At 58.6% G+C, this 24,435-nt stretch overlaps 1 protein-coding gene across 5 annotated transcripts; it reads left to right on the forward strand.

Annotated features, from left to right (window-relative positions):
- The first annotated feature begins 499 nt into the window (after positions 1–499).
- ATP13A2 (ATPase cation transporting 13A2) lies at positions 500–24,373 on the forward strand. Of its 5 annotated transcripts, XM_064396943.1 has the most exons (29): positions 500–563; positions 6,825–6,898; positions 8,238–8,405; positions 9,210–9,268; positions 9,823–9,934; positions 10,020–10,102; positions 11,164–11,241; positions 11,842–11,911; positions 12,763–12,897; positions 13,073–13,139; positions 14,906–15,037; positions 15,586–15,741; positions 15,833–15,943; positions 16,058–16,104; positions 16,191–16,379; positions 16,450–16,656; positions 16,763–16,879; positions 16,961–17,117; positions 17,418–17,538; positions 17,731–17,855; positions 18,523–18,683; positions 19,466–19,576; positions 20,697–20,776; positions 21,180–21,332; positions 21,482–21,578; positions 22,093–22,316; positions 22,979–23,130; positions 23,521–23,693; positions 23,802–24,373. In XM_064396943.1, exons 1-29 carry the CDS (start codon positions 554–556, stop codon positions 23,970–23,972), a joined length of 3,540 nt encoding a protein of 1,179 aa, XP_064253013.1. In that variant the 5' UTR covers positions 500–553; the 3' UTR covers positions 23,973–24,373. The 5 variants fall into 5 exon arrangements, with proteins under 5 accessions (XP_064253013.1, XP_064253009.1, XP_064253011.1 ...); XM_064396939.1 differs by lacking the exon at positions 500–563 and having other exon boundaries at positions 5,162–6,898; XM_064396941.1 differs by lacking the exon at positions 500–563 and having other exon boundaries at positions 5,162–6,898; positions 10,023–10,102.
- The last annotated feature ends 62 nt before the right edge of the window (positions 24,374–24,435 follow it).

Raw genomic sequence — 24,435 nt, forward strand, 5'->3', positions numbered from 1 at the left:
CCACCCCATTTTTGGGGTGCGGATTCCAATTCCCAGCATTCTCAGGGTGTCACACCCGGTTTTGGGGTGTGGACTCCAATTCCCAGCATGCCCCGGGGTGCCACACCTGGTTTTGGGGTGTGGGCTACAATTCCCAGCATTCTCAGGGTGTCACACCTCTTTTGAGGTGCAGACTCCAATTCCCAGCATGCCCTGGGGTGTCACCCCCGGTTTTGGGGTGCGGACTCCAATTCCCAGCATCCCCCAGGGTGCCACACCCAGTTTTGGGGTACAGGCACCAATTCCCAGCATCCTCTGCGGTGTCACTCCCGGTTTCGGGGTGCGGACTCCAATTCCCAGCATCCCTTGGGGTGCCACGTGTGGTTTTGGGGTGTGGACTACAATTCCCAGCATCCCCTGGGGTGTCCCACCCCATTTTTGGGGTACAGACTCCAATTCCCAGCATGCCCCGGGGTGTCACCCCCTGTTTCGGGGTGCGGACTCCAATTCCCAGCATGCCCCGCCGTTGCGGCCCCGCCCCTTCCGGCGGCGCGCGGGGCCGCGGGGCCGCGCCATGAGCTCAGGTCAGGAACCGGCCCCGGGACCGGGCTGGGGATCGGGGATGGGGTCGGGGGGGATGAGGGGTCGGGAGCAGGGACCGGGACCCCCGAGTGCCCGGAGCCCCCCGGACCCCAGAGCGCCGCCGGGGCCGCTCCAGCCCAGCGGGGGGCGGGACCGTGCGGCTCCGGTGCCGTTTATCCCCATTTATTGACGTTTATCCCCATTTATTCCCATGTATTCCCATGTATTCCCATTTTTTCCCTTTTTTTTTCTTTATTATTTTGCCTTTCTTCTAAAATTTTGCTTTTTTTTGATTTGCCTATTATACTTTGTTTATTTTTTAAATTTTGCTTTATTCTGTTGCCCTTTTTTAAATATTGTTTTTTTTATTTTGCTTTTTTTTAAATTTTCTTTTTTATTTTGCTTTCATTCTCTTTATTATTCTGCTTTATTTTACTTCATTTCATTTTATTTTGCTTTTTTGCTTCCTTGTTTTGCTTTCATTTGTGGCTTGCTTTTTTACTTTCAGGTTTTTATTTTATATTTGGCATTATTTTGCTGTAGTTTTGTTTCCTAACTTTGTTTTTCTGCTTTTTAATTGTGCTTTATTTTGCTTTCTCTCTTTGCTTTGTTAGGTTTTTCACTTAATTTCTCTTTATTATTTTCCTTTATTTTGTTTTTTCGTTTTCATTTTTCTCCTTTTTGTACCTCAGTTCATTTTGTTTTTTATCTTCTGCTTTGTTTCGCTTTTTAAATTCCATTCCTCTTTTATTTCGCTTTATTTTGCTTTTTTATTTTGTTCCGTTTCTCTTTTATTTCGCTTTATTGGGCTTCACTTCCCTTTTTTATTTTGCTCCACTTCCCTTTTTATTTCGCTTTATTTCCCTGTTTTATTTTGCTTTATTTCCCATTTTTATCCCACTTTCTTTCCTGGCTGCTCTCCCATCCCGGCACCTCCTGGCTCTGCATCCTTTGGGAATTCCAGCCCTGGATCCGAGGGGAAGGAATTGTGGGAAGGGCTGTGGGGTGCTCCAAACCCCAAACTCTCCAATCCCCAAAACCCCCAAACCCTCCTAACCCCAAAACTCCAATCCCCAAACTCCCAAAACCCAAACTCACTAAATCCCAAACCCCTGAAACCCCAAACCGTCCGAACCCCAAAACCCCCAACCCCTAACCCCCCAAAATCCTCCAAACCCCAAACTATCCAAACCCCCCAAACCTGAAATCATCCAAATCCTTCAAACCCCAAACTCCCGAAGCCCTCTAAACCCCAAAATCCCCAAACCCTCCAAATCCCAAACCTCTCAACCCCCAAACTGTCCAAACCCCAAAATCGCCAAACCCTCCAAATCCCAAACCTCTCAAACCCCAAACTGTCCAAACCCCAAATCCTTCAAACCCCAAACTGTCCAAACCCCAAATCCTTCAAACCCCAAACTGTCCAAACCGCAAAACCCCCAACCCTTCCTAACCCCCCAAAACCCTCCAAACCCCAAACTCTCCAAACCCCCCAAATCCCAAAGCCCCCAAAGCCTTCAAATCCTCCTAACCCCAGACTCCAAACCCCCCAAACCATCCAAATCCTTCAAACCCCAAGCGCCCCCAAACCCCAAACTCTCCAAACCCCCCAAACCCCGAACTCTCCAAACCCCAAACTCCCCAAACCCCACCGCGGATCCCCTCAGCCCTCCCAGAGCCGTTTCCCACCGGTGGATCCCACCCGGAATTCGGGAACGCTCCTGTCCCTCTCCCGTGGGGATCGTGGAGGACGGGGTGGGGTTTGGGGTCGGAAGGACCCTTTTCCCCTCAGATCCCCTCCCGGAGCAATCCCAGGGTGTTTTTCATGAACACAGACGTGGTGCAGGGTGGGAAGAGGGCACCCGGGGTTCAGGATCCTTCCAGGGCTCCCGGCCGGGATTCCCGTTCCCGGGAACGCGGGAGCGGCGCTGCCGAGCGATCTTCTCCCCTGTCCTGCAGGGACTTGTCCTCCAGGAAGGGCAGCAGGGCAGGGAAGGGCAGGGGGGCCACCCCTGGGTGCTCTGGGAGTTCCATCCCTGTGGTGATCCCGCCCGGATCCCCTGGGATCCCCCTCGCCCACCCCAATCCCAATCCCAATCCCAGTCTGCAGCCGAGCAGCGCTCAGGGGTCAAAGCTCCCCCTTTTTTCCCTGAGTTCCTAATTTAAGGATTGCTGGAGATGTTCCCCCCCGGTTCCTCACTTCCCATCGGGAATGCCGGGAGCGCAGCCCCTCCTCCTAAGGGAGGGAGGAGCCCTCATTTCCCCGGAGTTGGGGGAAGTGTGGGGTTGGGCTGTAACCCCGCTGTTTTCCCGCTCACACCGCGGTGTTCCCCAAGCCGGAATGTTCCTGGCACTTCCCTCCAGACTGGCAGCTGGGTTTGGGTGCCAGGGAGGATCCCGGTGTGCCAGAAGGGTTGGAATGCCGGGATCTCGGCTGGCATCACCAGCACGTGGCACAGCCCCGCTCCCCACAGAGAAGCTCTCCAAAAACCCAAATCAACCGGTGCAGGCAGACGGGGCTGCTGGGAATTCCCAGGAGTTTGTTCCTCAGCTGCCTCCAGGGTTTGATGCCCGAGCGTGGATTTCCCAGCACTGGGGAGTCCCAATCCTGGTTTTCCACGTCCCCACCTTGGATCAGGCCCGTCTCAGCCTTTGTTCCTCCAGCCTTGGGCTGTTTTTCCAAGGAGGACCCGACCGCCTGGTCAGATGAGTTTGCTCTGGCAGCTCAGGATCAGTGTGTGGGATCCATGGGAAGGGCAGCGCGTCCTGTCTGACTGGGATTGCTGTGTGGGATTCATGGGAAGGGCAGAGTGTCCCTGTCCAGCTGGGATTGTTGTGTGGGATCCATGGGAAGGGTCCCATATCACTGTCTGGCTGGGATGGGTTCCTGTGGGATCCATGGGAAGGGCAGCATGTCCCTGTCTGGCTGGGATTGCTGTGTGGATTCCATGGGAAGGGCCCCATATCCCTGTCTGGCTGGGATGGGTTCCTGTGGGATCCATGGGAAGGGCAGGAGAGTCATCAGGATCTCAGCCTGACCCTGTGCTCGGCCACAGGATCTCCCATCCCGAAGCTGAAGGCTCTGGAAGATCCTCCTGGGTTCAGTCTCGCCTTCCGTGATCCAAATGCTTCCTTACATTGTCTCTCCTTCCCGGATTTTGCCTTATCCTGATTTTCCGTGTCCCCATCAGTGGTTGGAACGGAAACTTCCTTGGATGGAGCTTCCTGATCTCGTGTGCAGCTTCCAGCTGGGATGGATGGATGGATGATGGATGGATGGATGGATGGATGGATGGATGGATGGATGGATGGATGGATGGATGATGCATGGATGAGGGATGGATGGATGCATGGATGCATGGATGGACGGACAGATGGTGCTGCCCAGGGACCATCCAGCAGGAGCCATGGGAGCAGCAGGAGGTCTCCAGGCCCCCGTGGGGTTTGTTTGCTTCCTGAAAAGGGCTCGGGAAGGGCCAGGGCTGCCCAGGGAAGCTGATGGAGAAGTCTCTGGGAGCAGCATCCATCTGTTTTCTGTGTCACCTCTGCTGGGGAGGGGGCTGGCTCTCGGATCCAAATCCTGGGACAAGGGCCTGGCATTCCCAGCTGATCCCCAGCCAGGTCTTGGATCCCAATCCCATCCCGGCTTCCAGCTCTGCACTCCGGAGTCCGAGGGTTCACCCCCCCCGCGCCAGGATGTGCAGTGGCTGTGGGAGCATCCAGAGCAGCCTCTTCCCAAATTTCCACCCGAGAGGACAGGACAGGGCCCGGACTCGGAGCCAGGCAGCTGCAGGGAATTCCAGGTGGGATTTTGGCCGTGCACATCCATCATCAGTGTGGGATCTTGGCTCCCGTCTTCCCCGGACCAGCCGGGCCGGTGCGTCCTGACCCCTCTCCGGGATTCCAGCCTCTCCTGGCCCTTATTCTCCTCCTCATCCGTGTTTTTCCGGAGAGGGAAGCAGAGAGCAGAGCTCTGTGCAGGGCTCCGGGGAAATTCCCGGGATCCGGAGGCGGAGAAGGGATATCCAGGAGCCCCCGCGCCGTGTTTGCCGACAAGGAGTGGCCTCGGTGCCGGGACTGCGGCGGCTCCGCTCCGGATCTGCCCGGCCACGGCCGCGGGGATGGCGGCGCTGCCGGTCCCAGCCCGGCCGATCCCACCCTTCCCGACCCCATCCTGACCGATCCCAGCCCGGCCGATCCCATCCCGGCCGATCCCACCCTTCCCGACCCCATCCCGGCCGATCTCATCCTGACCGATCCCACCCTGACCGATCCCATCCCGGCCGATCCCACCCTGACCGATCCCATCCTGACCGATCCCACCCTGACCGATCCCACCCTTCCCGATCCCACCGTCCCCGGGTGGCTCCGCTGGCGCTCCCGGCAGGATGAGGCGGGGTGAGTCTGTGCCGGGGCTTCTCCTCACCTGCCGAGCTTTGGGAACAGCCGGGATGGGAGCGGGAGTGGGAGGAATTCCCCGGGACGGGGCTGCGCGGAGCCGCTTGGTTCCTCCCAAGGATTTGTTGCTTTAGGATCGAGGAGAGCCGGGATAGTTCCGTTCAGGAGAGGGGCAGGCCGGGCTTCCCATTGCCCAGAGGCTCGGGGAAGGGAGCTGGGCCGGTTTCAGGTTGTTTGGACACTTTTCCACCTCCTGCAGATCGCGGGAAAAGCCCTCGTGCATGACCCTGTCCTTTGTCCTGCCCTTGGCAAGGGCAGCACTGCGGGTGTCCCTGCAGCTGGAATTCCAGCTTTTTGCAGAATTTGAGGCTGGCACTGGGGACAGCTGACCCCTCCCTTCCTTTTCTTGGCTCCTTTGTTTTACTGAACCGTCCCTCAGGCTCATCCCCCAATTCCTCCCCTCCAAATTTATCTCATGGAGCAGCACCGGCTACAGGACCTGGAGATGGATCCCCTCTCCACCGGGATCACCAAAACCAGGGAATGGTTTTAATGAATGGCTTTTATTCCCTGCAGAGGAGCTTTGGGGTGGACAGGGAGCAGCAGGAATCCAGCCGGGGCGGTTTTTCCAGTGTAAATCCTTGAGCTGGTCTCGGTGCCCTCCTGGAAACCCAACCCCAGCCCAGGCAGGAAATATGCACGTGTTCCAGGAGCAGGAACAGCTCCCAGCTCCCTGCCTGTGCCACGTGTTGCCTCCCCACTCTGAGGCTGGCTGCTCTGAGATCCCAGCCTTGGGAATGTCGTGATTATAATCCATGCTGGATTTAGGGAACGAGCAGGCTCGGTGACTCCTGATCCATCCTGGATTTGGGGAATGAGCAGGCTCGGTGACTCCTGATCCATCCTGGATTTAGGGAATGAGCAGGCTCGGTGACTCCTGATCCATCCTGGATTTGGGGAATGAGCAGGATCAGTGACTCCTGATCATCCTGGATTTAAGGAATGAGCAGGCTCGGTGACTCCTGATCCATGCTGGATTTGGGGAATGAGCAGGCTCGGTGACTCCTGATCATCCTGGATTTAGGGAATGAGCAGGCTCGGTGACTCCTGATCCATCCTGGATTTGGGGAATGAGCAGGCTCGGTGACTCCTGATCCATCCTGGATTTAGGGAATGAGCAGGATCGGTGACTCCTGATCCATCCTGGATTTGGGGAATGAGCAGGATCGGTGACTCCTGATCCATCCTGGATTTAGGGAATGAGCAGGATCAGTGACTCCTGATCCATGCTGGATTTAGGGAATGAGCAGGATCGGTGACTCCTGATCCATCCTGGATCTGGGGAATGAGCAGGATCAGTGACTCCTGATCCATCCTGGATTTGGGGAATGAGCAGGCTCGGTGACTCCTGATCCATCCTGGATTTAGGGAATGAGCAGGTTCAGCTTCAGGCACGGAGGGTGATGGTTGAGATTGCACCTAGGGGGATTCCAGGGATGATCCCTGATCCCTGGGCTTTGGGGTGCAGCGGAGCCCGACGGGAATCAGCATGGTTGAAACTGGGAAATGTCGATTTTTTGGCAGCCAGGAGCAAACCCAGGGAGCAAACAAGGAGCAAACGAGCTGGAAAAGTGGCAGGGAGAGCTGGCCTGGCTCCGGCCAACCCTGCTCCCTTCCCGTGCCCGCTGGGCTCCTGGGATAATGCCAGAAATCCTGGGGCTGCTCCGGCGTCGTCCCCGTGACCGTCACGTGCCCGGGAGGATGAGGAGGCAGCGATCCTGGCTGGATGGGCCGGGAGCCACCGCGTCCTCCCGGGGTGAGCAGCCCCTCTGCTGACCCTCTCCGTGTTTCTGCTGGATTTGCAGACAGCAGCCGGCTGCTGGGGGCCCGGCGCCCGGGCTACGGGACGCTGCAGCCGGACACGGACCCGGCCCACATGGTAGGTCTGCCCTGGGGGGTCTCCCACACCATCCCTGCGCTTCCCACGCCCCCAGCTGCTGCTTTTCCAGCCCCTTGGTTTTCCCTGCCTGGGGCTCGGTCGCGCCGGGATTTTGGGGGTTCGGGATTTAATGGTTGGTAATTGATTTTAGCTGATTTTACGTCTGAGCAGCCGGGTACAGGTGATTGATTCCTGGTGATTCCTGGTGATTGATCCCCAGTGATTGGTTCCAGTGATTCCTGGTGATTGATCCCCAGTGATCCCCAGTGATTGATTCCCAGTGGTCGATTCCCAGTCATTCCGTGATCGATTCCCAGTGATCCTCAGTGATTGATTCCCAGTGATCCCCAGTGATGCATTCCCAGTGATTGATTCCCAGTGATTGATTCCCAGTCATTCCCAGTGATTGATTCCCAGTGACCGATTCACGGTGATCCCCAGTGATTCCCAGTGGTCCCCAGTATCCCCAGTGGTCCCCAGTGGTTCCCAGTGGTCCCCAGTGATTCCCAATGGCTCCCAGTGATTCCCAGTGATTCCCAGTGGCTCCCAGTGATCCCCAGTGGTCCCCAGTGATTCCTAGTGGTTCCCAGTGATTCCCAGTGGTTCCCAGTGATCCCCAGTATCCCCAGAGATCCCCAGTGGTCCCCAGTATCCTCAGTATCCCCAGTGGTCCCCAGTGATTCCTAGTGGTTCCCAGTGATTCCCAGTGGTCCCCAGTATCCCCAGTGGTCCCCAGTGGTTCCCAGTGGTCCCCAGTGATTCCCAATGGCTCCCAGTGATCCCCAGTGGTTCCCAGTGGCTCCCAGTGGTCCCCAGTGGTCCCAGTGATTCCTAGTGGTTCCCAGTGATTCCCAGTGATCCCCAGTGATCCCCAGTGGCTCCCAGTGGTCCCCAGTGATTCCTAGTGGTTCCCAGTGACTCCCAGTGGTTCCCAGTGATCCCCAGTATCCCCAGTGGTCCCCAGTATCCCCAGTGGTCCCCAGTATCCCCAGTATCCCCAGTATCCCCAGTGCTCCCCAGTATCCCCAGTGATCCCCAGTGATTCCCAGTGGTTCCCAATGGTCCCCAGTATCCCCAGTGGTCCCCAGTGGTCCCCAGTGATCCCCAGTGGTCCCCAGTGTCCCCAGTGGTCCCCAGTATCCCCAGTGTCCCCAGTGGTCCCCAGTGGTCCCCAGTGGTCCCCAGTGATTCCCAGTGGTCCCCAGTGATCCCCAGTGGTCCCCAGTATCCCCAGTGGTCCCCAGTATCCCCAGTGTCCCCAGTGGTCCCCAGTGATTCCCAGTGGTCCCCAGTGGTCCCCAGTGGTCCCCAGTATCCCCAGTGGTCCCCTGTCCCGCAGGAGGTGACGGGCTACCAGCGCAGGACGTGGCGGGTGCTGCTGTGCCACGCGGGCTCCGTGCTGAGCGCGGGGCTGCTCCTGCTGCTCTTCCACTGGAAGCCCAGCCTGGAGGTGCAGGCCAAGTGCCAGCCCTGTGCCCTGGGCCAGGCGGACTGGGTCATCATCAGGGTGAGTCCCATGGAGCCTGGGAGCTGGGAGCGGGTCTGGGGGGGGTTCTGGGAGTCTGGATTGGATTCTGTGGGTCTGGGTGGGATTCTGTGGGTTAGGAGTTGGATTCTGTGGATCCAGAGTTGGGCTCTGTGGATTTGAGGTTGGATTCTGTGGAACTGGGGGTGGATTTTGTGGATCCAGGATTGGGCTCTGTGGATCCAGGGTTGGATTCTGTGGATCTGGGGGTGGATTCTGTGGATCCAGGGTTGGATTCTGTGGACTGGGAGATGGTTTCTGTGGATACAGAGTTGGGCTCTGTGGATTTGAGGTTGGATTCTGTGGGTCTGGAGTTGATTCTGTGGATCCAGGCTTGGGCTCTGTGGATCCAGGGTTGGATTCTGTGGATCCAGGCTTGGGGTGTGTGAGTCTGGGGTTGGATTCTGTGGACTGGGAGTTAGATTTTGTGGATCTGGGATTGGGCTCTGCCCCAGGTTCCCAAGAGGACCCTGTGAATATTCTCTCTCCTTGTCCTCCTGCCTGTGTCTGACATCTCCTTTCCTCAAGCACCAGATTATTCCAGAAATTTATTACCATTATTATTATAACTCCTAGAATTGTCCCATTTCAGAATCATTATTATTCCTAAAATAACTCCACGTTTCCCCTTCCATCCCAGCCTGATGGTTTGGAATTTCTTTTCATTGTCCCCAAACCTCATCCCCCACTCGGGATGGGTGGCCAGGGCCTTCCCGGGTTCTGGAAGGAGCTGGGAACACTCCAGGCATTCCCAGTTTCCCCTGCCAGCCCATCCCTGTGTTTCAGGACCGTTTTGGGCAGTGCTTTACCACCAAGGTGCTGACGGAGCCGCTGGGCGAGGCCAGGTGAGCCGGGCTCTGTCCCTGTGGGGTCCGAGCCACCCCTGGCTCTGGGGAGGGTGGCTGGGCCTGGATGTCCCTGAGGGAGGGTGACAGGCCAGGCTGAGCTCAAGTGTCCCCGAGGGAGGGTGACAGGCCATGGCTGAGCCCCGATGTCCCCAAGGGAGGGTGACAGGCCAGGCTGAGCTCAAGTGTCCCCGAGGGAGGGTGACAGGCCATGGCTGAGCCCTGATGTCCCTGAGGGAGGGTGGCAGGCCATGACTGAGCCCTGATGTCCCCAAGGGAGGGTGGCAGGCCATGGCTGAGCCCCGATGTCCCCAAGGGAGGGTGGCAGGCCATGGCTGAGCCCTGATGTCCCTGAGGGAGGGTGGCAGGCCATGGCTGAGCCCTGATGTCCCCGAGGGAGGGTGGCAGGCCATGGCTGAGCCCCGATGTCCCCAAGGGAGGGTGGCAGGCCATGGCTGAGCCCCGATGTCCCCAAGGGAGGGTGGCAGGCCATGGCTGAGCCCTGATGTCCCCGAGGGAGGGTGGCAGGCCATGGCTGAGCCCAGCTCCCCCAGCAGCCTGGAGCAGCACCCCGGGGCCCAGCCGGAGCGCAGGAGCAGCGTGGCCGTGGCGGTGCCGGACGAGGAGGAGAGCCGTGACACCGTGCGGCTGCACGACAAGGACGAGGTGGCACCGGGACCTTCCCCACCCCCAAGGCCTCTCCCTGTCCCTGGACACCCCACTCATGCCTCGTTTCCCTGTCCGTGTCCAGCAGAAGAACCTCCTGAGGTATTACCTGTTCCAGGGAATGCGCTACGTGTGGCTGGAGCGGCGGCAGGCCTTCTGCAGAGTCAGGTACTCCCAGAGACTGCCATTCCTGCTCCCTCAGCTCCCTCAGGATCCTCCTGGGTTCTCCTGGATCCCGGCGTTCCCAGCTCCCTCAGGATCCTCCTGGATTCTCCTGGATCCCGGCATTCCCAGCTCCCTCAGGATCCTCCTGGATCCCGGCGTTCCCAGCTCCCTCAGGATCCTCCTGGATCCTGGCATTCCCAGCTCCCTCAGGATCCTCCTGGGTTCTCCTGGATCCTGGCATTCCCAGCTCCCTCAGGATCCTCTGGAGTTCTCCTGGATCCCAGCGTTCCCAGCTCCCTCAGGATCCTCCCGCCCCCGGCATTCCCAGCACCTCCTGTCCTTTCGTGCCTTATCGGGTCTCTCTAAAAACATAGGCCAGGCCAAAATAAAGGAATAAAATCACTTGTGTTTTTTGAAGGCCTTCAGGTACATTCTGGGCAGACAAAAACCTCCCTCAGGAGCCGCACCCAAAAATGGACCACAGGGTTTTCACACTTTTATAACTTTGGTCCATTTGCATATTAGGGATTAATCCTCCAATTACAGCTTCAGGTAATGAAGTCATTTACCCCAGGTTTGCTCCCCCAGCTCCCTTTTGTTTAATCTCTCGGGCCCTGAGGCAGTGAGGTGTCCTTGATTGCCAGGCCTGGAGAGGAATTGCTGTGTCTGCCCAAAACGGGAGAACAGCAGCTGCCACTGCGTGTGGAGTTCAGAGTTCTGCACTAAAGAGCTGCAGGGTCACAAATACACAGAAAATGCAAAAACTCAAACCCTGAGGCATCACCCTCAGCGCTCCTGGGCCTCGGGAGCCATCCCTGGTGCCCTCGGGGTGCTCCCGGGCACGGGGAACCGGCCGGGATGGTTTGGCAGGGCCGGACGCTCCCGGCTCTCAGACTGTGCCCCTTTTGTTGCCTTCCCTTGGCAGCCGTGGGCCGCAGAGAGGCCAAGGAACAGGGCACTCTCCCTTTCCAAAGGGGTGGGTTTGTCCCGAGCCCTTGGCCGTGCTGTTTGTTCCGCCCTTCCCGCTGGGCCTGACTCTCTCCCTGTTTTTCTTTGCTGCCCAGCGTCCTGGACGAGGGCTGGACCTGCGCAGAGCTGCACCTGTGCCGGGCCGGGCTGGAGCAGCAGGAGCACGGCGCCAGGTGAGGGCTGGCAGCCTCCAGGGGCTTTTCCAGGGAGCAGGAAATCCCGGAGCCTCAGACCCCAAACTGCCGGGCGGGATGGAATTCCTGGGATTGGCTTCTCCACAGAACCCAGCTCCTCATGGGGGTCTGGGCAGCACGAGGGGCTCTAGGGCTGGAAATGCAGCTTTTCCCAAGGATCAAACCCCTTCCCTCTTTTCCCAAGGATAAAACTTCTTCCCTCTTTTCCCAAGATGAAACTCCTTCCCTCTTTTCCCAAGGACAGAACTACTTCCCTCTTTTCCTAAGGGTGAAATTCCTTCCCTCTCTTTTCCCAATGATCAAATTCTCCTTTCCCAAGAATCAAATTACTTCCCTCTCTTTTCCCAAGGATAAAATTCTCTTTTCCCAAAATTAAAACTCCTTCCCTCTTTTGCCAAGGATGAAATTCCTTCCCTCTTTTCCCAAGGATCAAGCTCCTTCCCTCTCCTTTCCCAAGGTTAAAATTCCTTCTCTTCCCTTTCCCAAGGATAAAACTCCTTCCCTCTCTTTTCCCAAGAATAAAACTCCTTCCCTCTCCTTCCCAAGGATAACATTCCTCACTGTCCTTCCCCCCCTCAGGAGGAAGATCTACGGCCCCAACCTCATCGAGGTGCCCGTCAAGTCCTATGCCAGGCTCCTGGTGGAGGAGGTGGGTTCCAGGCTGGGCTTCCCAAGTGGATTTTCCCAGGACAGATCCTTCCCCTGCTCCCTGTCCCTCTCTGGAAGTGCTTCCCAGCCCTTGGGAAGGGAAGGGAGGAGAGGATGTGGGGAGAAGACAGAGCTGTGGAGGGGACCCTTCCTGACCCTCTGGGCTCAAAAAGAAGCAGCCCCCAGGAGTTGTGGAGGTGGCTGAGGGTCCTCAGGAGCAGCATCCCTAGGGAATTCCATGGGGGATGGAGGGTTTGGGGGCTGCCAGCCCCAGGGAAGGGCTGGATTCTCTTCTTCATCCAGGAGCCTGGAAGGGTCACGATGGGCTGGAGGAAGCTTTACTTCCTCCAAGGAGCCTGGAGAAATTTCTCCCACCTGGAAATCCCATACTGGGATGGAGAAAGCTCTCCCAGCTTCCAGGAGCTTGGAAATCCCATACTGGGCAGGAGGAAGCTCTCCTCATTTCCACAGAACCTGGAAATCCCATACTGGGCTGGGGGAAACTGTCCCCCATTTACAGGAACCTGGAAGTCCCATACTGGGCTGGAGGAGGTTTTCCCACCCTGAGGAACCTGGAAATCCCATGATGGGCTGGGGGAGGTTCTCCCACCCCAGGAACATGGAAATCCCATGATGGGCTGGAGGAGGTTCTCCCACCCTGAGGAACCTGGAAATCCCATGATGGGCTGGAGGAGGTTCTCCCACCCCAGGAACATGGAAATCCCATGATGGGCTGGAGGAGGTTCTCCCACCCTGAGGAACCTGGAAATCCCATGATGGGCTGGAGGAGGTTCTCCCACCCCAAGGAGATCTCCCAGTGAGTTCCCAGACCTGTTTTTCTCCTTGTTGCAGGTTCTCAACCCCTTCTACCTGTTCCAAGTGCTCAGCATGGTGCTGTGGGTGTGTGATGCCTATTACTACTACGCCGCCTGCATCTTCCTCATCTCCACCTTCTCGCTGGGGCTGTCGCTCTACGAGACGCGCAAGGTGGGTGGGGGCAGCTCCTTTGGGGCCACAGCCCCACGGAACAGCCCCTCTCCAGGTGGGGACAGCCCTCTCCCAGCTCTCCCTGTCCTCTGTCCCTGCTTCCGAGCCCCCCGGGCTGTTTTTAGGGATGGTTTCCCGTGTTTTGGGTGGGTTCTGATCTCTGCCTCCCTCCCAGCAAAGCACCACGCTGCGGAACATGGCCAGGATGTCCATGGGGGTCCGGGTCCGGCGGCCCGGAGGAGGTGAGAGGGAGGATTTTTGGGATGATGTGTCCTTTGGGATCCCGGTTCTGCACCAAAGTAGTGTTGGGATAGGTGGGAGTGATGTTGGGATGCACTGGAATAATGTTATTGTACATGGGAATAATTTATGAGACACCAGAGTAATGTTGGGATGTGTGGGAATAGTGTTGGGATACACACGAATAATGTTGTGATGCATGGGAATAATGTTATTATGTGTGGGAATAGTGTTATGAGACACCAGAATAATGTTGGGATGTGTGGGAATAGTGTTGGGATACATGGGAATAACGTTGGGATACACAGGAATAATGCTGTGATACACAGGAATAATGTTGGGATATATGGGAATAATGTTGGGATACATAGGAATTACTTTATGGTATATGGGAATAATGTTATTATACATGGGAATAATGTTATGAAGCACCAGAGTAATGTTGGGATGTGTGGGAATAGTATTGGGATACACACGAATAATGTTGTGATACCTGGGAATAATGTTATTATGCATGGGAATAATGTTATGAGACACCAGAATAATGTTGGGATGTGTGGGAATAATGTTGGGATACATGGCAATAACAATATATGGGAATAATTTTATAAGATAGAAATTATGTTGGGATACATGGGAATAACAATATGATATATGGGAATAATGTTCTTATACATGGGAATAATGTTGGGATACATGGGAATAATCTTATGAGGCACAGGAATAATTTTGGGGTCCAATTAGTAAAAGATGCCTCGGCCCAAATGCAGACAAGACCATATTCCAAAGTCAATATGGATTTAATTTAACAGGGGATTTCAGGGCAAGAGAGAGAAATTGGTTACAAGGATAATCCCCCCATGAATCCCTGCCCTGTCCCACCAGCCCTTTTCCTCCTGCTTTTCCCAGTGCTGGGAACCCCTGGGGTTCCTCTGGTGGTTCCATTTGTCACACAGCCCAAATCTTGGCTGTCCTCCGGTGTTTGTGCCATTCCCGGTGCTCAGGATGGTTGGGAATTATGGTCTGGATTAGCTCTCCCCAGGTCTGGCACCTCCCTACTGGGAATTCTGGTCTGGATCAGCTCTCCCCAGGCCTGGATCTCAATTTTCCATCTCCAGGGGATTAACCCCTTCCTATTCGCTGCCTTATCCCATGGAGATTCCTTCCCTGGTGCCCCCCATTTCCCAATCCCTGAGCAGGTTCTCCAGGTGTCTGGAGATGAGTTCCCCCATTCCCCAATCCCTGAGCGGGTTCTCCAGGTGCCTGGAGATGAGTGTGACCCCATTCCCCAATTCCTAAGGGGGTTCTCCAGGAGTCTGGAGATGAATGCCCCATTCCCCAATCCCTGAGCAGGTTCTCCAGGTGCCTGGAGATGAGTGACCCCATTCCCCAATCCCTGAGCGGGTTCTCCAGGAGTCTGGAGATGAGTGCCCCATTCCCCAATCCCTAAAGGGGTTCTCCAGGAGTCTGGAGATGAGTGCCCCATTCCCCAATTCCTAAGGGGGTTCTCCAGGAGTCTGGAGATGAGTGCCCCATTCCCCAATTCCTAAGGGGGTTCTCCAGGAGTCTGGAGATGAGTGCCCCATTCCCCAATCCCTAAAGGGGTTCTCCAGGAGTCTGGAGATGAGTGCCCCATTCCCCAATCCCTAAAGGGGTTCTCCAGGTGTCTGGAGATGAGTGCCCCATTCCCCAATCCCTGAGCGGGTTCTCCAGGTGTCAGGAGATCAGTTCCCCCGTTCCCCAGGCCCTGAGCGAGGTTGTTTTCCAGAGGAGCTGGTGGTCAGCTCAGCAGAGCTGGTGCCTGGGGACTGCATCCGGCTGCCGGCGGCCGGGGCGCTGCTGCCGTGCGACGCCGCGCTGCTGACGGGCGAGTGCATGGTCAACGAGAGCCTGCTGACCGGTGAGAGCCCTTCCTGCACGCTGGGTTGCCTGCCTGGAGCAGAGGCCAGGCAGGGGTTAAGGGGATAAAGTGGGTATTCATTGAAGGTCTTCCATGGATACACCTTGGGCAGTCAGAAGCCTCCAAGGCTACACCCAAAATGGACAATGGGCACGGGTTTTTCAGACAATTATAAATTTTGAACCCCATTTACATATCAGGGGTTAGTGCTCCAATTACAGCTTCAGGTAATGAAGTCATTTACCCCAAGTTTGCTGCCCCCAACTCATTTTGTTTATACTTTTTGAGGCCTGAGGCTGGAGGGTGTCCTTGAGTTCCAGGTCCAGAGGAATTGTTGTGTCTGACCAGAACAGGAGAGCAGCAGCTGACAGAACAGGCTGTGGAGTGTGGAGTTAGGCACTAATGCAGCGCAGGAGCTGAAAAATACAAAAGCTAAAATCCTAGGCATCACATTCCCACGGGATTCAGTCAGAGCCACCTTCCCGCCCCGGCCTGCTGGCCCCTGACCCCCCTGGGGTGACAGTCCCCCTCTGGAATGTTCTGGGCAGGGGAGAGCGTGCCGGTGATGAAGACGCCGCTGCCGGCGGGCGGAGCCGCGTACTGCCCCGAGGAGCACCGGCGGCACACGCTGTTCTGCGGGACACAGGTCATCCAGGCCAAGGCCTACGTGGGCGGGGAGGTGCTGGCCGTGGTCACCCGCACAGGTGAGGGCGTGGGGGGTAATCTGGGATGAGTCCTGGGATGAATCCGTGCCCTTGGGAGCGGTGCCGTGGTGACCTCCTGCCTGTGCCACAGGGTTCTGCACAGCCAAGGGGGACCTCATCAGCTCCATCCTCTACCCCAAACCCGTGAGCTTCAAGTTCTACAAGGATGCTGTGAAGTTTGTGCTGTTCCTCGCCATCCTGGGTAGGTCTGGGCCTGGAGGCACATCCTGGAGCAGCCAGATTCCTTGGAATGGAATTCCGTTCCAGCTCCCTGCTGTGCCCTGCTTTGTAACCGAGCCCCTTCTCCCCCGCCCAGCTCTCATCGGCACCTTGTACAGCATCCTCATCCTGGTTAGGAACCAGGTAGGGCTGGAGGAGCGAGCGGGAGAGCCCGCAGGGATCCATCTGGGGAGGGATGCCCACCCCTGTTCCTCCTCCTCCCCTCCCAGGTCCCCGTGGGACAAATCATCATCCGCGCCCTGGACCTGGTCACCGTCATCGTGCCGCCAGCGCTGCCGGCCGCCATGACCGTGGGCACCATCTACGCCCAGAACCGGCTGAAGAAACAGGGAATCTTCTGCATCAGCCCCCCGCGGATCAACCTGTGCGGGAAGATCCGCCTGGTGTGCTTCGACAAGGTGAGGCGGGCCGGGCGGGCGGGCTGGGCGGGCACCAGGGCCGCCCGTGCCCACCGCGCTGTGCCCACAGACCGGGACGCTGACCCACGAGGGGCTGGACGTGTGGGGCGTGGTGCCCCTGGAGCAGCAGCGCTTCCTGCCCATCGTGCACGAGCCCCGCTGCCTGCCCGCCGGCGCCCTGCTCTATGCCCTGGCCACCTGCCACGCCGTGTCACCGCTGCGGGGACAGCTCGTCGGGGACCCCGTGGACATCAAAATGCTGGAATCCACCGGCTGGGTGAGGCGGTAGCTGCGGGGCTGGAGAGGGGGCGTTGGGAATCTCAGCGGTTCTGGGCCCTCTGTGGGTGGAGGAGCTCAGCAGGGTTTTGCCCTCTCGGTTTCAGCGCCTGGAGATGATGGAGGAGGAGGAGGAAGGGGAGCTCCCTGCGTTCCAGCAGTTTGAGATGAAGGTCTTGGCCGTGGTGAAACCTCCGCCGGAGGAGGAGCAGCCTCGGGACAGGGTAACCCCATGGAACAGCTTCTCATTCTCCTGCCTCCTGGAGGAATTCCTGTCCGGCCCTCATCTCACCTGCTTTCCACAGAGACACCAGGCCCCCCTGGGGATCCTGCGGCGTTTCCCGTTCTCCTCCTCCCTCCAGAGGATGAGCGTCCTGGTCAAGCTGCCTGGGGAGGCCTCGGCCCACGCCTACGTCAAGGGCGCCCCTGAGATGGTGGCCAGTCTGTGCAGGAAGGAAACTGGTTGGTACTGGGAGGTGGGCTCACCCCCCCATCCCGCTGGCTGCATCCCTGAGGCTCATCCCCCAGGGAATTATCCTCAGGAACACTGAGGCAGCTCCCAAAGGCTTTGGGGTGGCTCCAGCCACAGGAGGGAAAGAAGAGCCAGAATATGGGGAATGGGGTTGGGGGCTTCCCCCAGCCCAGTATGGGATCTTCAGGCCCCCTGAGGAGCAGCTCTCATAAGCACCCAAATCCCAGAGCTCCGTGTCCCCTCCCGGAGCCGGGGTCCCCTCAGGAGCTGTTCTGGCCTCGCTTTTCCAGTGCCCCCGGATTTCTCCCAGATGCTCCGGCACTACACCACCGACGGCTTCCGGGTCCTGGCTCTGGCCTGCAAAGCCCTGGGCACGGTGGCCACCTTCGAGGAGGCCCTGCAGCTCCCCAGGTTGGTGCCAGTGCTTCCTCTCTCCACCTCCTCACTCACTTCTGCGTTTTCCAGGATGCCCTGCAAGGATTTCATCCCTAATCCATACGGAGGGAATCTCTGGCTGGTTCCCAGATGGATTTTAGCTGCTCGCACCCCTTGATGCTCTGTGCTGGTTTTGGAGGTGATGAAAGGCTCCTTGTCTCCCACCAGGGACTCCGTGGAGAGCAGCCTGAACTTCCTGGGGTTCCTGGTCATGAAGAACGTCCTGAAGCCGGAGTCTGCCCCGGTGATCCAGCTGCTGAGGAGCGCCAACATCCGCCCTGTCATGGTGACAGGTGACCCTGGGAGGGCCAGCACACGGGGCTCAGGGAGGGACAGCACACAGACCGTCCTGGAGGCATGCAGGGCACACAGACAGTCCTGGGCAGGGGCAGAGGGCTTTCCCAGCAGGAACCCCATCCCAGGACCCCCACCAGGAAGCCCACTCCAGGAATCTCAGCAGGAGCCCCACAAGGGATCCCACCAGGAACCCCACCAGGAACCCCACCCCAAGAACCCCACCCCAGGAAGCCCAGCATGACCCCAGCAGGAATCCGTGCCTGAAGCAGCTGTGGAGGCACTATGAGGATTCCTGGGTCCAGGCTCTGTGCATCCCTGCCCTCAGGATGCACGGTCCACAGTGGGGATCAGATGTGTTTTGGGTGGAAGAACTCATTGTTCTGCTGTCCATCCCCTAAATATTGCTGTGTTTGAAATCCCAAATTCCTTGCCTAATGCAGGGGGTGTAGGGACACCTCTGGGTGTTTTCCAGGCAGGAGAACAGGGGCTGAACCCACATTTCTTTGGGGCAGGGCAGGCAGGAGGTTTTGGAGGAAAGAAGAGGGAAGCAAAGCCACCACGTGGCTGCAGTGGCCAGGAGAGGGGACACGGCAGCTTGGAGCTGCTCCTCTTGGCCTGGGCATCCCAAAACCTCCTTGCTGATGGCCCACGTGTCCCTGGCAGGGGACAACATGCTGACAGCCATGAACGTGGCGCGGGGGTGCCGCATGGTGGAGCCCAGGGAGGGCGTGATCTTCGTCACGGCCTCGCCGCCCGGCCACGACAAACCCGCCGCCCTCAAGTTCGTCCTGGCCGAGCACTCCCAGGGCGAGGAGCAGCCTGAGGTGAGAGCCCAGGACACCTTTTGGGAGCCCAAACTGCCCAGGCACTCTGCAGTGCTCGGTTTTTCGTGGAATTACAGAATTCCAGCATGGTTTGGGTTGGAGGGACCTTAGAGCTCATCCCATCCCACAGGCAGGGACACTTTCCACCCTCTCAGGGTGCTCCAAGCCCTGTCCAGCCTGGCCTTGGACACTTCCAGGGATCCAGGGCAGCCACAGCTGCTCTGAGCACCCTGTGCCAGGGCCTGCCCACCCTCACAGGGAGGAATTTCGTCCCAATATCTAAGAAATGGAATCCCTCAAATCCAGTTTTCTCTGCAGTCCTGGGAATCCCGTAATCCCAGAATGGGTTGTGTTGGAAGGGACCTTAAAGCTCATCCCATTCCATGAGCAGGGACACCTTCTACTATGCCAGGGTGCTCCAGCCTGGCCCTGAGCCCTCCCAGAGATGGGAAGGTGTTTTCCAGCATCCTTGGAGGCAATTAAGGCTGTGATCCTGCTCCTCATAAAGCCATCCTTCAGGAGAGGTTCAGCTGCTCCTGCCTTTCCCTGGAGCACATCCAGGGATCCAGGCTGGAATGGCAGCTCCAAACATCTCCCCATGGATGCTGCCAGATCCTGCTCCAGGCCTGGCTTGGATGCCAGGGTCAGCCCAGCCCTGCACCCCAGACAGCCCCACTGGGAACTGGGATTTTGGGAGCCACTCCCGCTGCTCCAGGCAGGTCCTGGCTCGGCCCGGGGGCCCCGCAGGGGTTGGGGCTGGAGCTGGAGCTGTTTCCTGGCAGGGCCTGCAGCAGCAGGATGGCTCCTCCCTCCCACCCCGGCACTGCCACTTCGCCCTCAACGGCAAATCCTTCCAGGTGGTCTGCGAGCACTTCTCCGAGCTGCTGCCCCGGGTGAGTCAGGCAGGGAGCCCTGGGGGCCTTGGGGAGCCCTCCAGTGCCACGGGGAACCCTCCAGTGCCACGGGGAACCCTCCAGTGCCACGGGGAACCTTCCAGTGCTCTGGGAACCCTCCAGTGCCACGGGGAACCCTCCAGTGCCACGGGGAACCCTCCAGTGCCACGGGAAACTTCCAGTGCCACGGGGAACCCTCCAGTGCCACGGGGAACCCTCCAGTGCTCTGGGAACCCTCCAGTGCCACAGGGAAACCTCCAGTGCCACGGGGAACCCTCCAGTGCCATGGGGAACCTTCCAGTGCCACGGGGAACCCTCCAGTGCCACGGGGAACCCTCCAGTGCCACGGGGAGCCTTCCAGTGCCTTGGGGAACCCTCCAGTGCCACGGGGAACCCTCCAGTGCTCTGGGAACCTTCCAGTGCCATGGGGAACCTTCCAGTGCCACGGGGAACCTTCCAGTGCCACAGGGAACCTTCCAGTGCTCTGGGAACCTTCCAGTGCCACAGGGAACCCTCCAGTGCCACAGGGAGCCTTCCAGTGCCTTGGGGAACCCTCCAGTGCCACAGGGAACCCTCCAGTGCCACAGGGAGCCTTCCAGTGCCTTGGGGAACCCTCCAGTGCCACAGGGAACCCTCCAGTGCCACGGGGAACCTTCCAGTGCTCTGGGAACCTTCCAGTGCTCTGGGAACCTTCCAGTGCCACAGGGAGCCTTCCAGTGCCACAGGGAGCCTTCCAGTGCCACAGGGAACCCTCCAGTGCCACGGGGAACCCTCCAGTGCCACAGGGAACCCTCCAGTGCTCTGGGAACCTTCCAGTGCCTTGGGGAACCCTCAGGTGCCATGGGGAGCCTTCCAGTGCCTTGGGGAACCCTCCAGTGCCACAGGGAACCTTCCAGTGCTCTGGGAACCTTCCAGTGCCTTGGGGAACCCTCAGGTGCCATGGGGAGCCTTCCAGTGCCACTGGGAACCTTGTTCACTGCTGGACATTCCCAGTGCCCAGCTGGACATTCCCAGTGCCCAGCTGGGCATTCCCAGTTCCCTGACGGATATTCCCAGTGCCCAGCTGGGCATTCCCAGTTCCTTGCCCCCCAGGAACACTGATGGATCCTCCCGTTGGCAGATCCTGCTCCGGGCCACCGTGTTTGCCCGCATGCTGCCCGAGCAGAAGACCCAGCTGGTGTGCAGCCTGCAGGAGCTCAAGTAAGGCCCAGGGGTGGATCCCAGGGGCTGGATCCCAGGGGCTGGATCCCAGGGGTGGATCCCAGGGGATGGATCCTGGAATTACGGGATGCACGGCGTTGGGAGGCCCCTCAAACATCACCTGGTGGCACCAGTGCCATGGGCAGGGACACTTCCACCAGGTCCAGCCTGGAACAGGGCAGCCACAGGTTCTCTGGGCTGAGCCAAGGCTTTTCCCATTCCCTGAGGGATGCGGGCTCCTTTTCCCCATTCCCTAAGGAATGGGGGAATCCTTTCCTCATTCTCTGAGGAATGTGGGGTCCCTTTCCCATTCTCCAATGAATGTGGGCTCCTTTTCCCATTCCCCGATGAATGTGGGCTCCCTTTCCCATTCCCTGAGGAATGTGGGCTCCCTTTCCCGCAGCTACTGCGTGGGGATGTGCGGGGATGGTGCCAACGACTGCGGGGCGCTGCGGGCGGCCGACGTCGGCATCTCCCTGTCCGAGGCCGAGGCGTCGGTGGCCTCGCCCTTCACCTCTCGCGTGGCCACCATCGAGTGCGTGCCCAGGGTCATCCGGTGAGCGGGGGAATCCCGGGAGTTCGGGGGAATCCCGGGAGTGCGGGGGAATCCCGGGATCGTGGGGGAATCCCGGGAATGCAGGGGAATCCCGGGAGTGCTGCAGATCCCTCCCGGTGACACTGTGTCCCCCCTGTGTCCCCCCCCAGGGAGGGCCGGTGCTCCTTGGTCACCTCCTTCGGAGTCTTCAAGTACATGGCCCTGTACAGCCTGGTCCAGTTCGTGTCCGTGCTCCTGCTCTACACCGTGAGTCCCACCCCAAATCCTGCTTTTCTCAGAATTCCTGGGGCACCGATGCCTTGTGGGGCTGCATAAAAACAGAGGCCAGGCCAAAGTAAGGGAATAAAAAGTGGGTGTATTTACTGAAGGGCCTTCAGGTACAACTCAGGCAGATAAAGCCCCCCCGGGGCTGCACCCAAAAATGAACTGCGGGTCATGGGTTTTCACACTTTTGTAACTTTGGTCCATTTGCATACTGGGGGTCAATCCTCCAATTACAGCTTCAGGTAATGAAGTCATTTACCCCAGGTTTGCTCCCCCAGCTCCCTTTTGTTTAATCTCTCGGGCCCTGAGGCAGTGAGGTGTCCTTGATTGCCAGGCCTGGAGAGGAATTGCTGTGTCTGCCCAAAGCGGGAGAACAGCAGCTGCCACTGCGTGTGGAATTCAGAGTTCTACACTAAAGAACTGCAGGATCACAAATACATGGAAAATACAAAAGCTCAAACCCTGGGTCTGAGCCTGTCCCTTCCCTCCTGCGCAGATCAACACCAACCTGAGCGATTTCCAGTTCCTGTTCTTCGACCTGGTGATCACCACCACGGTGGCCGTGCTGATGGGGCGCACGGGGCCGGCGCCGGCGCTGGGCGTGCGGCGGCCGCAGGGGGCCCTGATCAGCGGGCTGGTGCTGGGCAGCCTCCTGCTGCAGACAGCCCTGCTCATCACCGTGCAGGTCCTCAGCTACTTCATCACCGTCTCACAGAGCTGGTGAGGGCCCCAAATCCGGGAATTGTGGGATTCAGTGTTGGAAAAGGTCATTGAGTCCAACTGCTAGCCCCTGTTTGCCACTAAGCCCCAAGTGCCAGGTCCACGGGGTTTTTGGACACTTCCAGGGGTGGTGGTCCCACCCTCCCCTGGGCAGGCTGTTCCAGTGCTTTGCAGCCCTTCCCATGAGGAAGTCTTTCCCAATATCCCACCTGAACCTGCCGTGGCTTCCTGAGGGTTTGGTGATGGGGACAGCACCAAGGTTGTGGCAGAGCCCAGGGTTTGTCCTGGGATTTGGGATCTGGCAGCAGACAGGGAACCATGGAATGCCCTCAGCTGGAAGTGAGCATCCAGTTAAACCCCTGGCCCTGCCGAGACACCTCAACAATCCCAACCTGTCCAGACACTCTTGGGGCTCTGGCAGCTCTGGGGCTGGGACCATTCCGTGGGGAGCCTGGGCAGTGCCCAGCACCCTCTGGGGAAGAGCCTTTCCTGGTCTCCAACCCAAACCCCCCTGGCCCAGCTCCCATTCCCAAGGGATCTATCGCTGCTCCCAGAGCAGAGGTTGGAGCTGCCCCTGCTCTTCCCAAAGCTGTAACTGCTGGAGAACAAGGGGTGGTGTCCAGCCCCCCTTGGCCTCTCTGCTGACCCTGCCCCTGGGCCAGGTACGTGCCCCTGAACAGCACGGTGACAGCGCCCCAGAACCTGCCCAACTACGAGAACACCGTCCTGTTCTGCGTCACCGGCTTCCAGTACCTCATCCTGGCCGTGGCCATGTCCAAGGGCTACCCCTTCCGGGAGCCGCTCTACACCAACGGTGAGGACACGCGACAGCAGGGGAGCACCCAGGGGACACGCAGGGGGACACGCAGGGGACACCCATGGGACACTCACTGGGACACCCATGGGACACCCATGGGGACACCCATGGGACACCCACAGGGACACCTATTCAACACCCACGGGGACACCTATGGGACACCCACAGGACACTCATGGGACACTCACAGGGGCACCCACAGGGCACCCATGGGGACACCTATGGGGCACTCACAGGACACCCACAGGGCACCCATGGGACACTCACAGGACACCCATGGGACACCCACGGGACACTCACAGGGGCACCCACGAGGACACCCATGGGGACACCAAGAGCCACCAGCCCTCCCTCCCCTGCCCCTCACCCCACCCCTCTCGCCCCCAGTGCTCTTCCTGCTCGTCCTCATCCTGCTCTTCGGCCTGATGATCTGGCTGACCCTGTACCCGCTGGGCTTCCCCAAGTCCCTGCTGAAGCTCCAGCGCATCGAGGATTTCAATTTCAAGCTGCTGCTCTTGGGCATCGCCGCCCTCAATTTCTTCGCTGCCTTCGTGCTGGAGGTGGGTCGGGGGGGCTTTGGGATGGGGCATCCCCCTGGAGTGTCCCCAGGTGGGCATGGGGCTCTCCTGTCCCCCCTCAACCCCGTTTCCCTCCTGCTCTGACCCCAGACCGCCTTGGATCATGGCTTGCTCGGCTGCTTCCGAAGGCTGCGCCGGAAAAAAGCCTCCAAGAAGCTTTTCAAGAGACTGGAGAAGGAGCTGAGCCAGCAGCAGCCGGCCTGGCCACCCCTGGACCAGCCCCTGTTTGCCACACCCAGGATGTCCCTGGCCGTGAGATAGCAGTGCCAGCCGTGCCTCCGCCCCTGCCCTTGGACACTTCCTTAATTTATTTATCCCGGAAAAAGCAGGGATGTGGCAGGTGGGATCCCTCAGCATTGCAGATGGGAATCCCATGGCCACAGTGATCCCGTGGGCACACTGATCCCATGGCCACAATGAGTCCATGGCCACACTGATTCCCTGGCCATACTGATCTCTGATCCCATAGCCACACTGATCCCATGGCCACACTGATCCCATGGCCATGTTGATCCCATGGCCACGCTGATCCCATGGCCACGCTGATCCCACAGCCACACTGATGCCATGGCCATGGTGATCCCATGGCCATGGTGGTCACGTGGCCACAATGATCCCTTGGCCATGCTGAGCCCATGGCCATGCTAATCCTGTGGCCACGCTGATCCCATGGCCACACTGAGCCCATGGCCACCCTGAGCCCATGGCCACACTGATCCCATGG

This window comes from Passer domesticus, chromosome 22, assembly GCF_036417665.1.
Source record: "Passer domesticus isolate bPasDom1 chromosome 22, bPasDom1.hap1, whole genome shotgun sequence".
NCBI lineage: Eukaryota > Metazoa > Chordata > Aves > Passeriformes > Passeridae > Passer > Passer domesticus.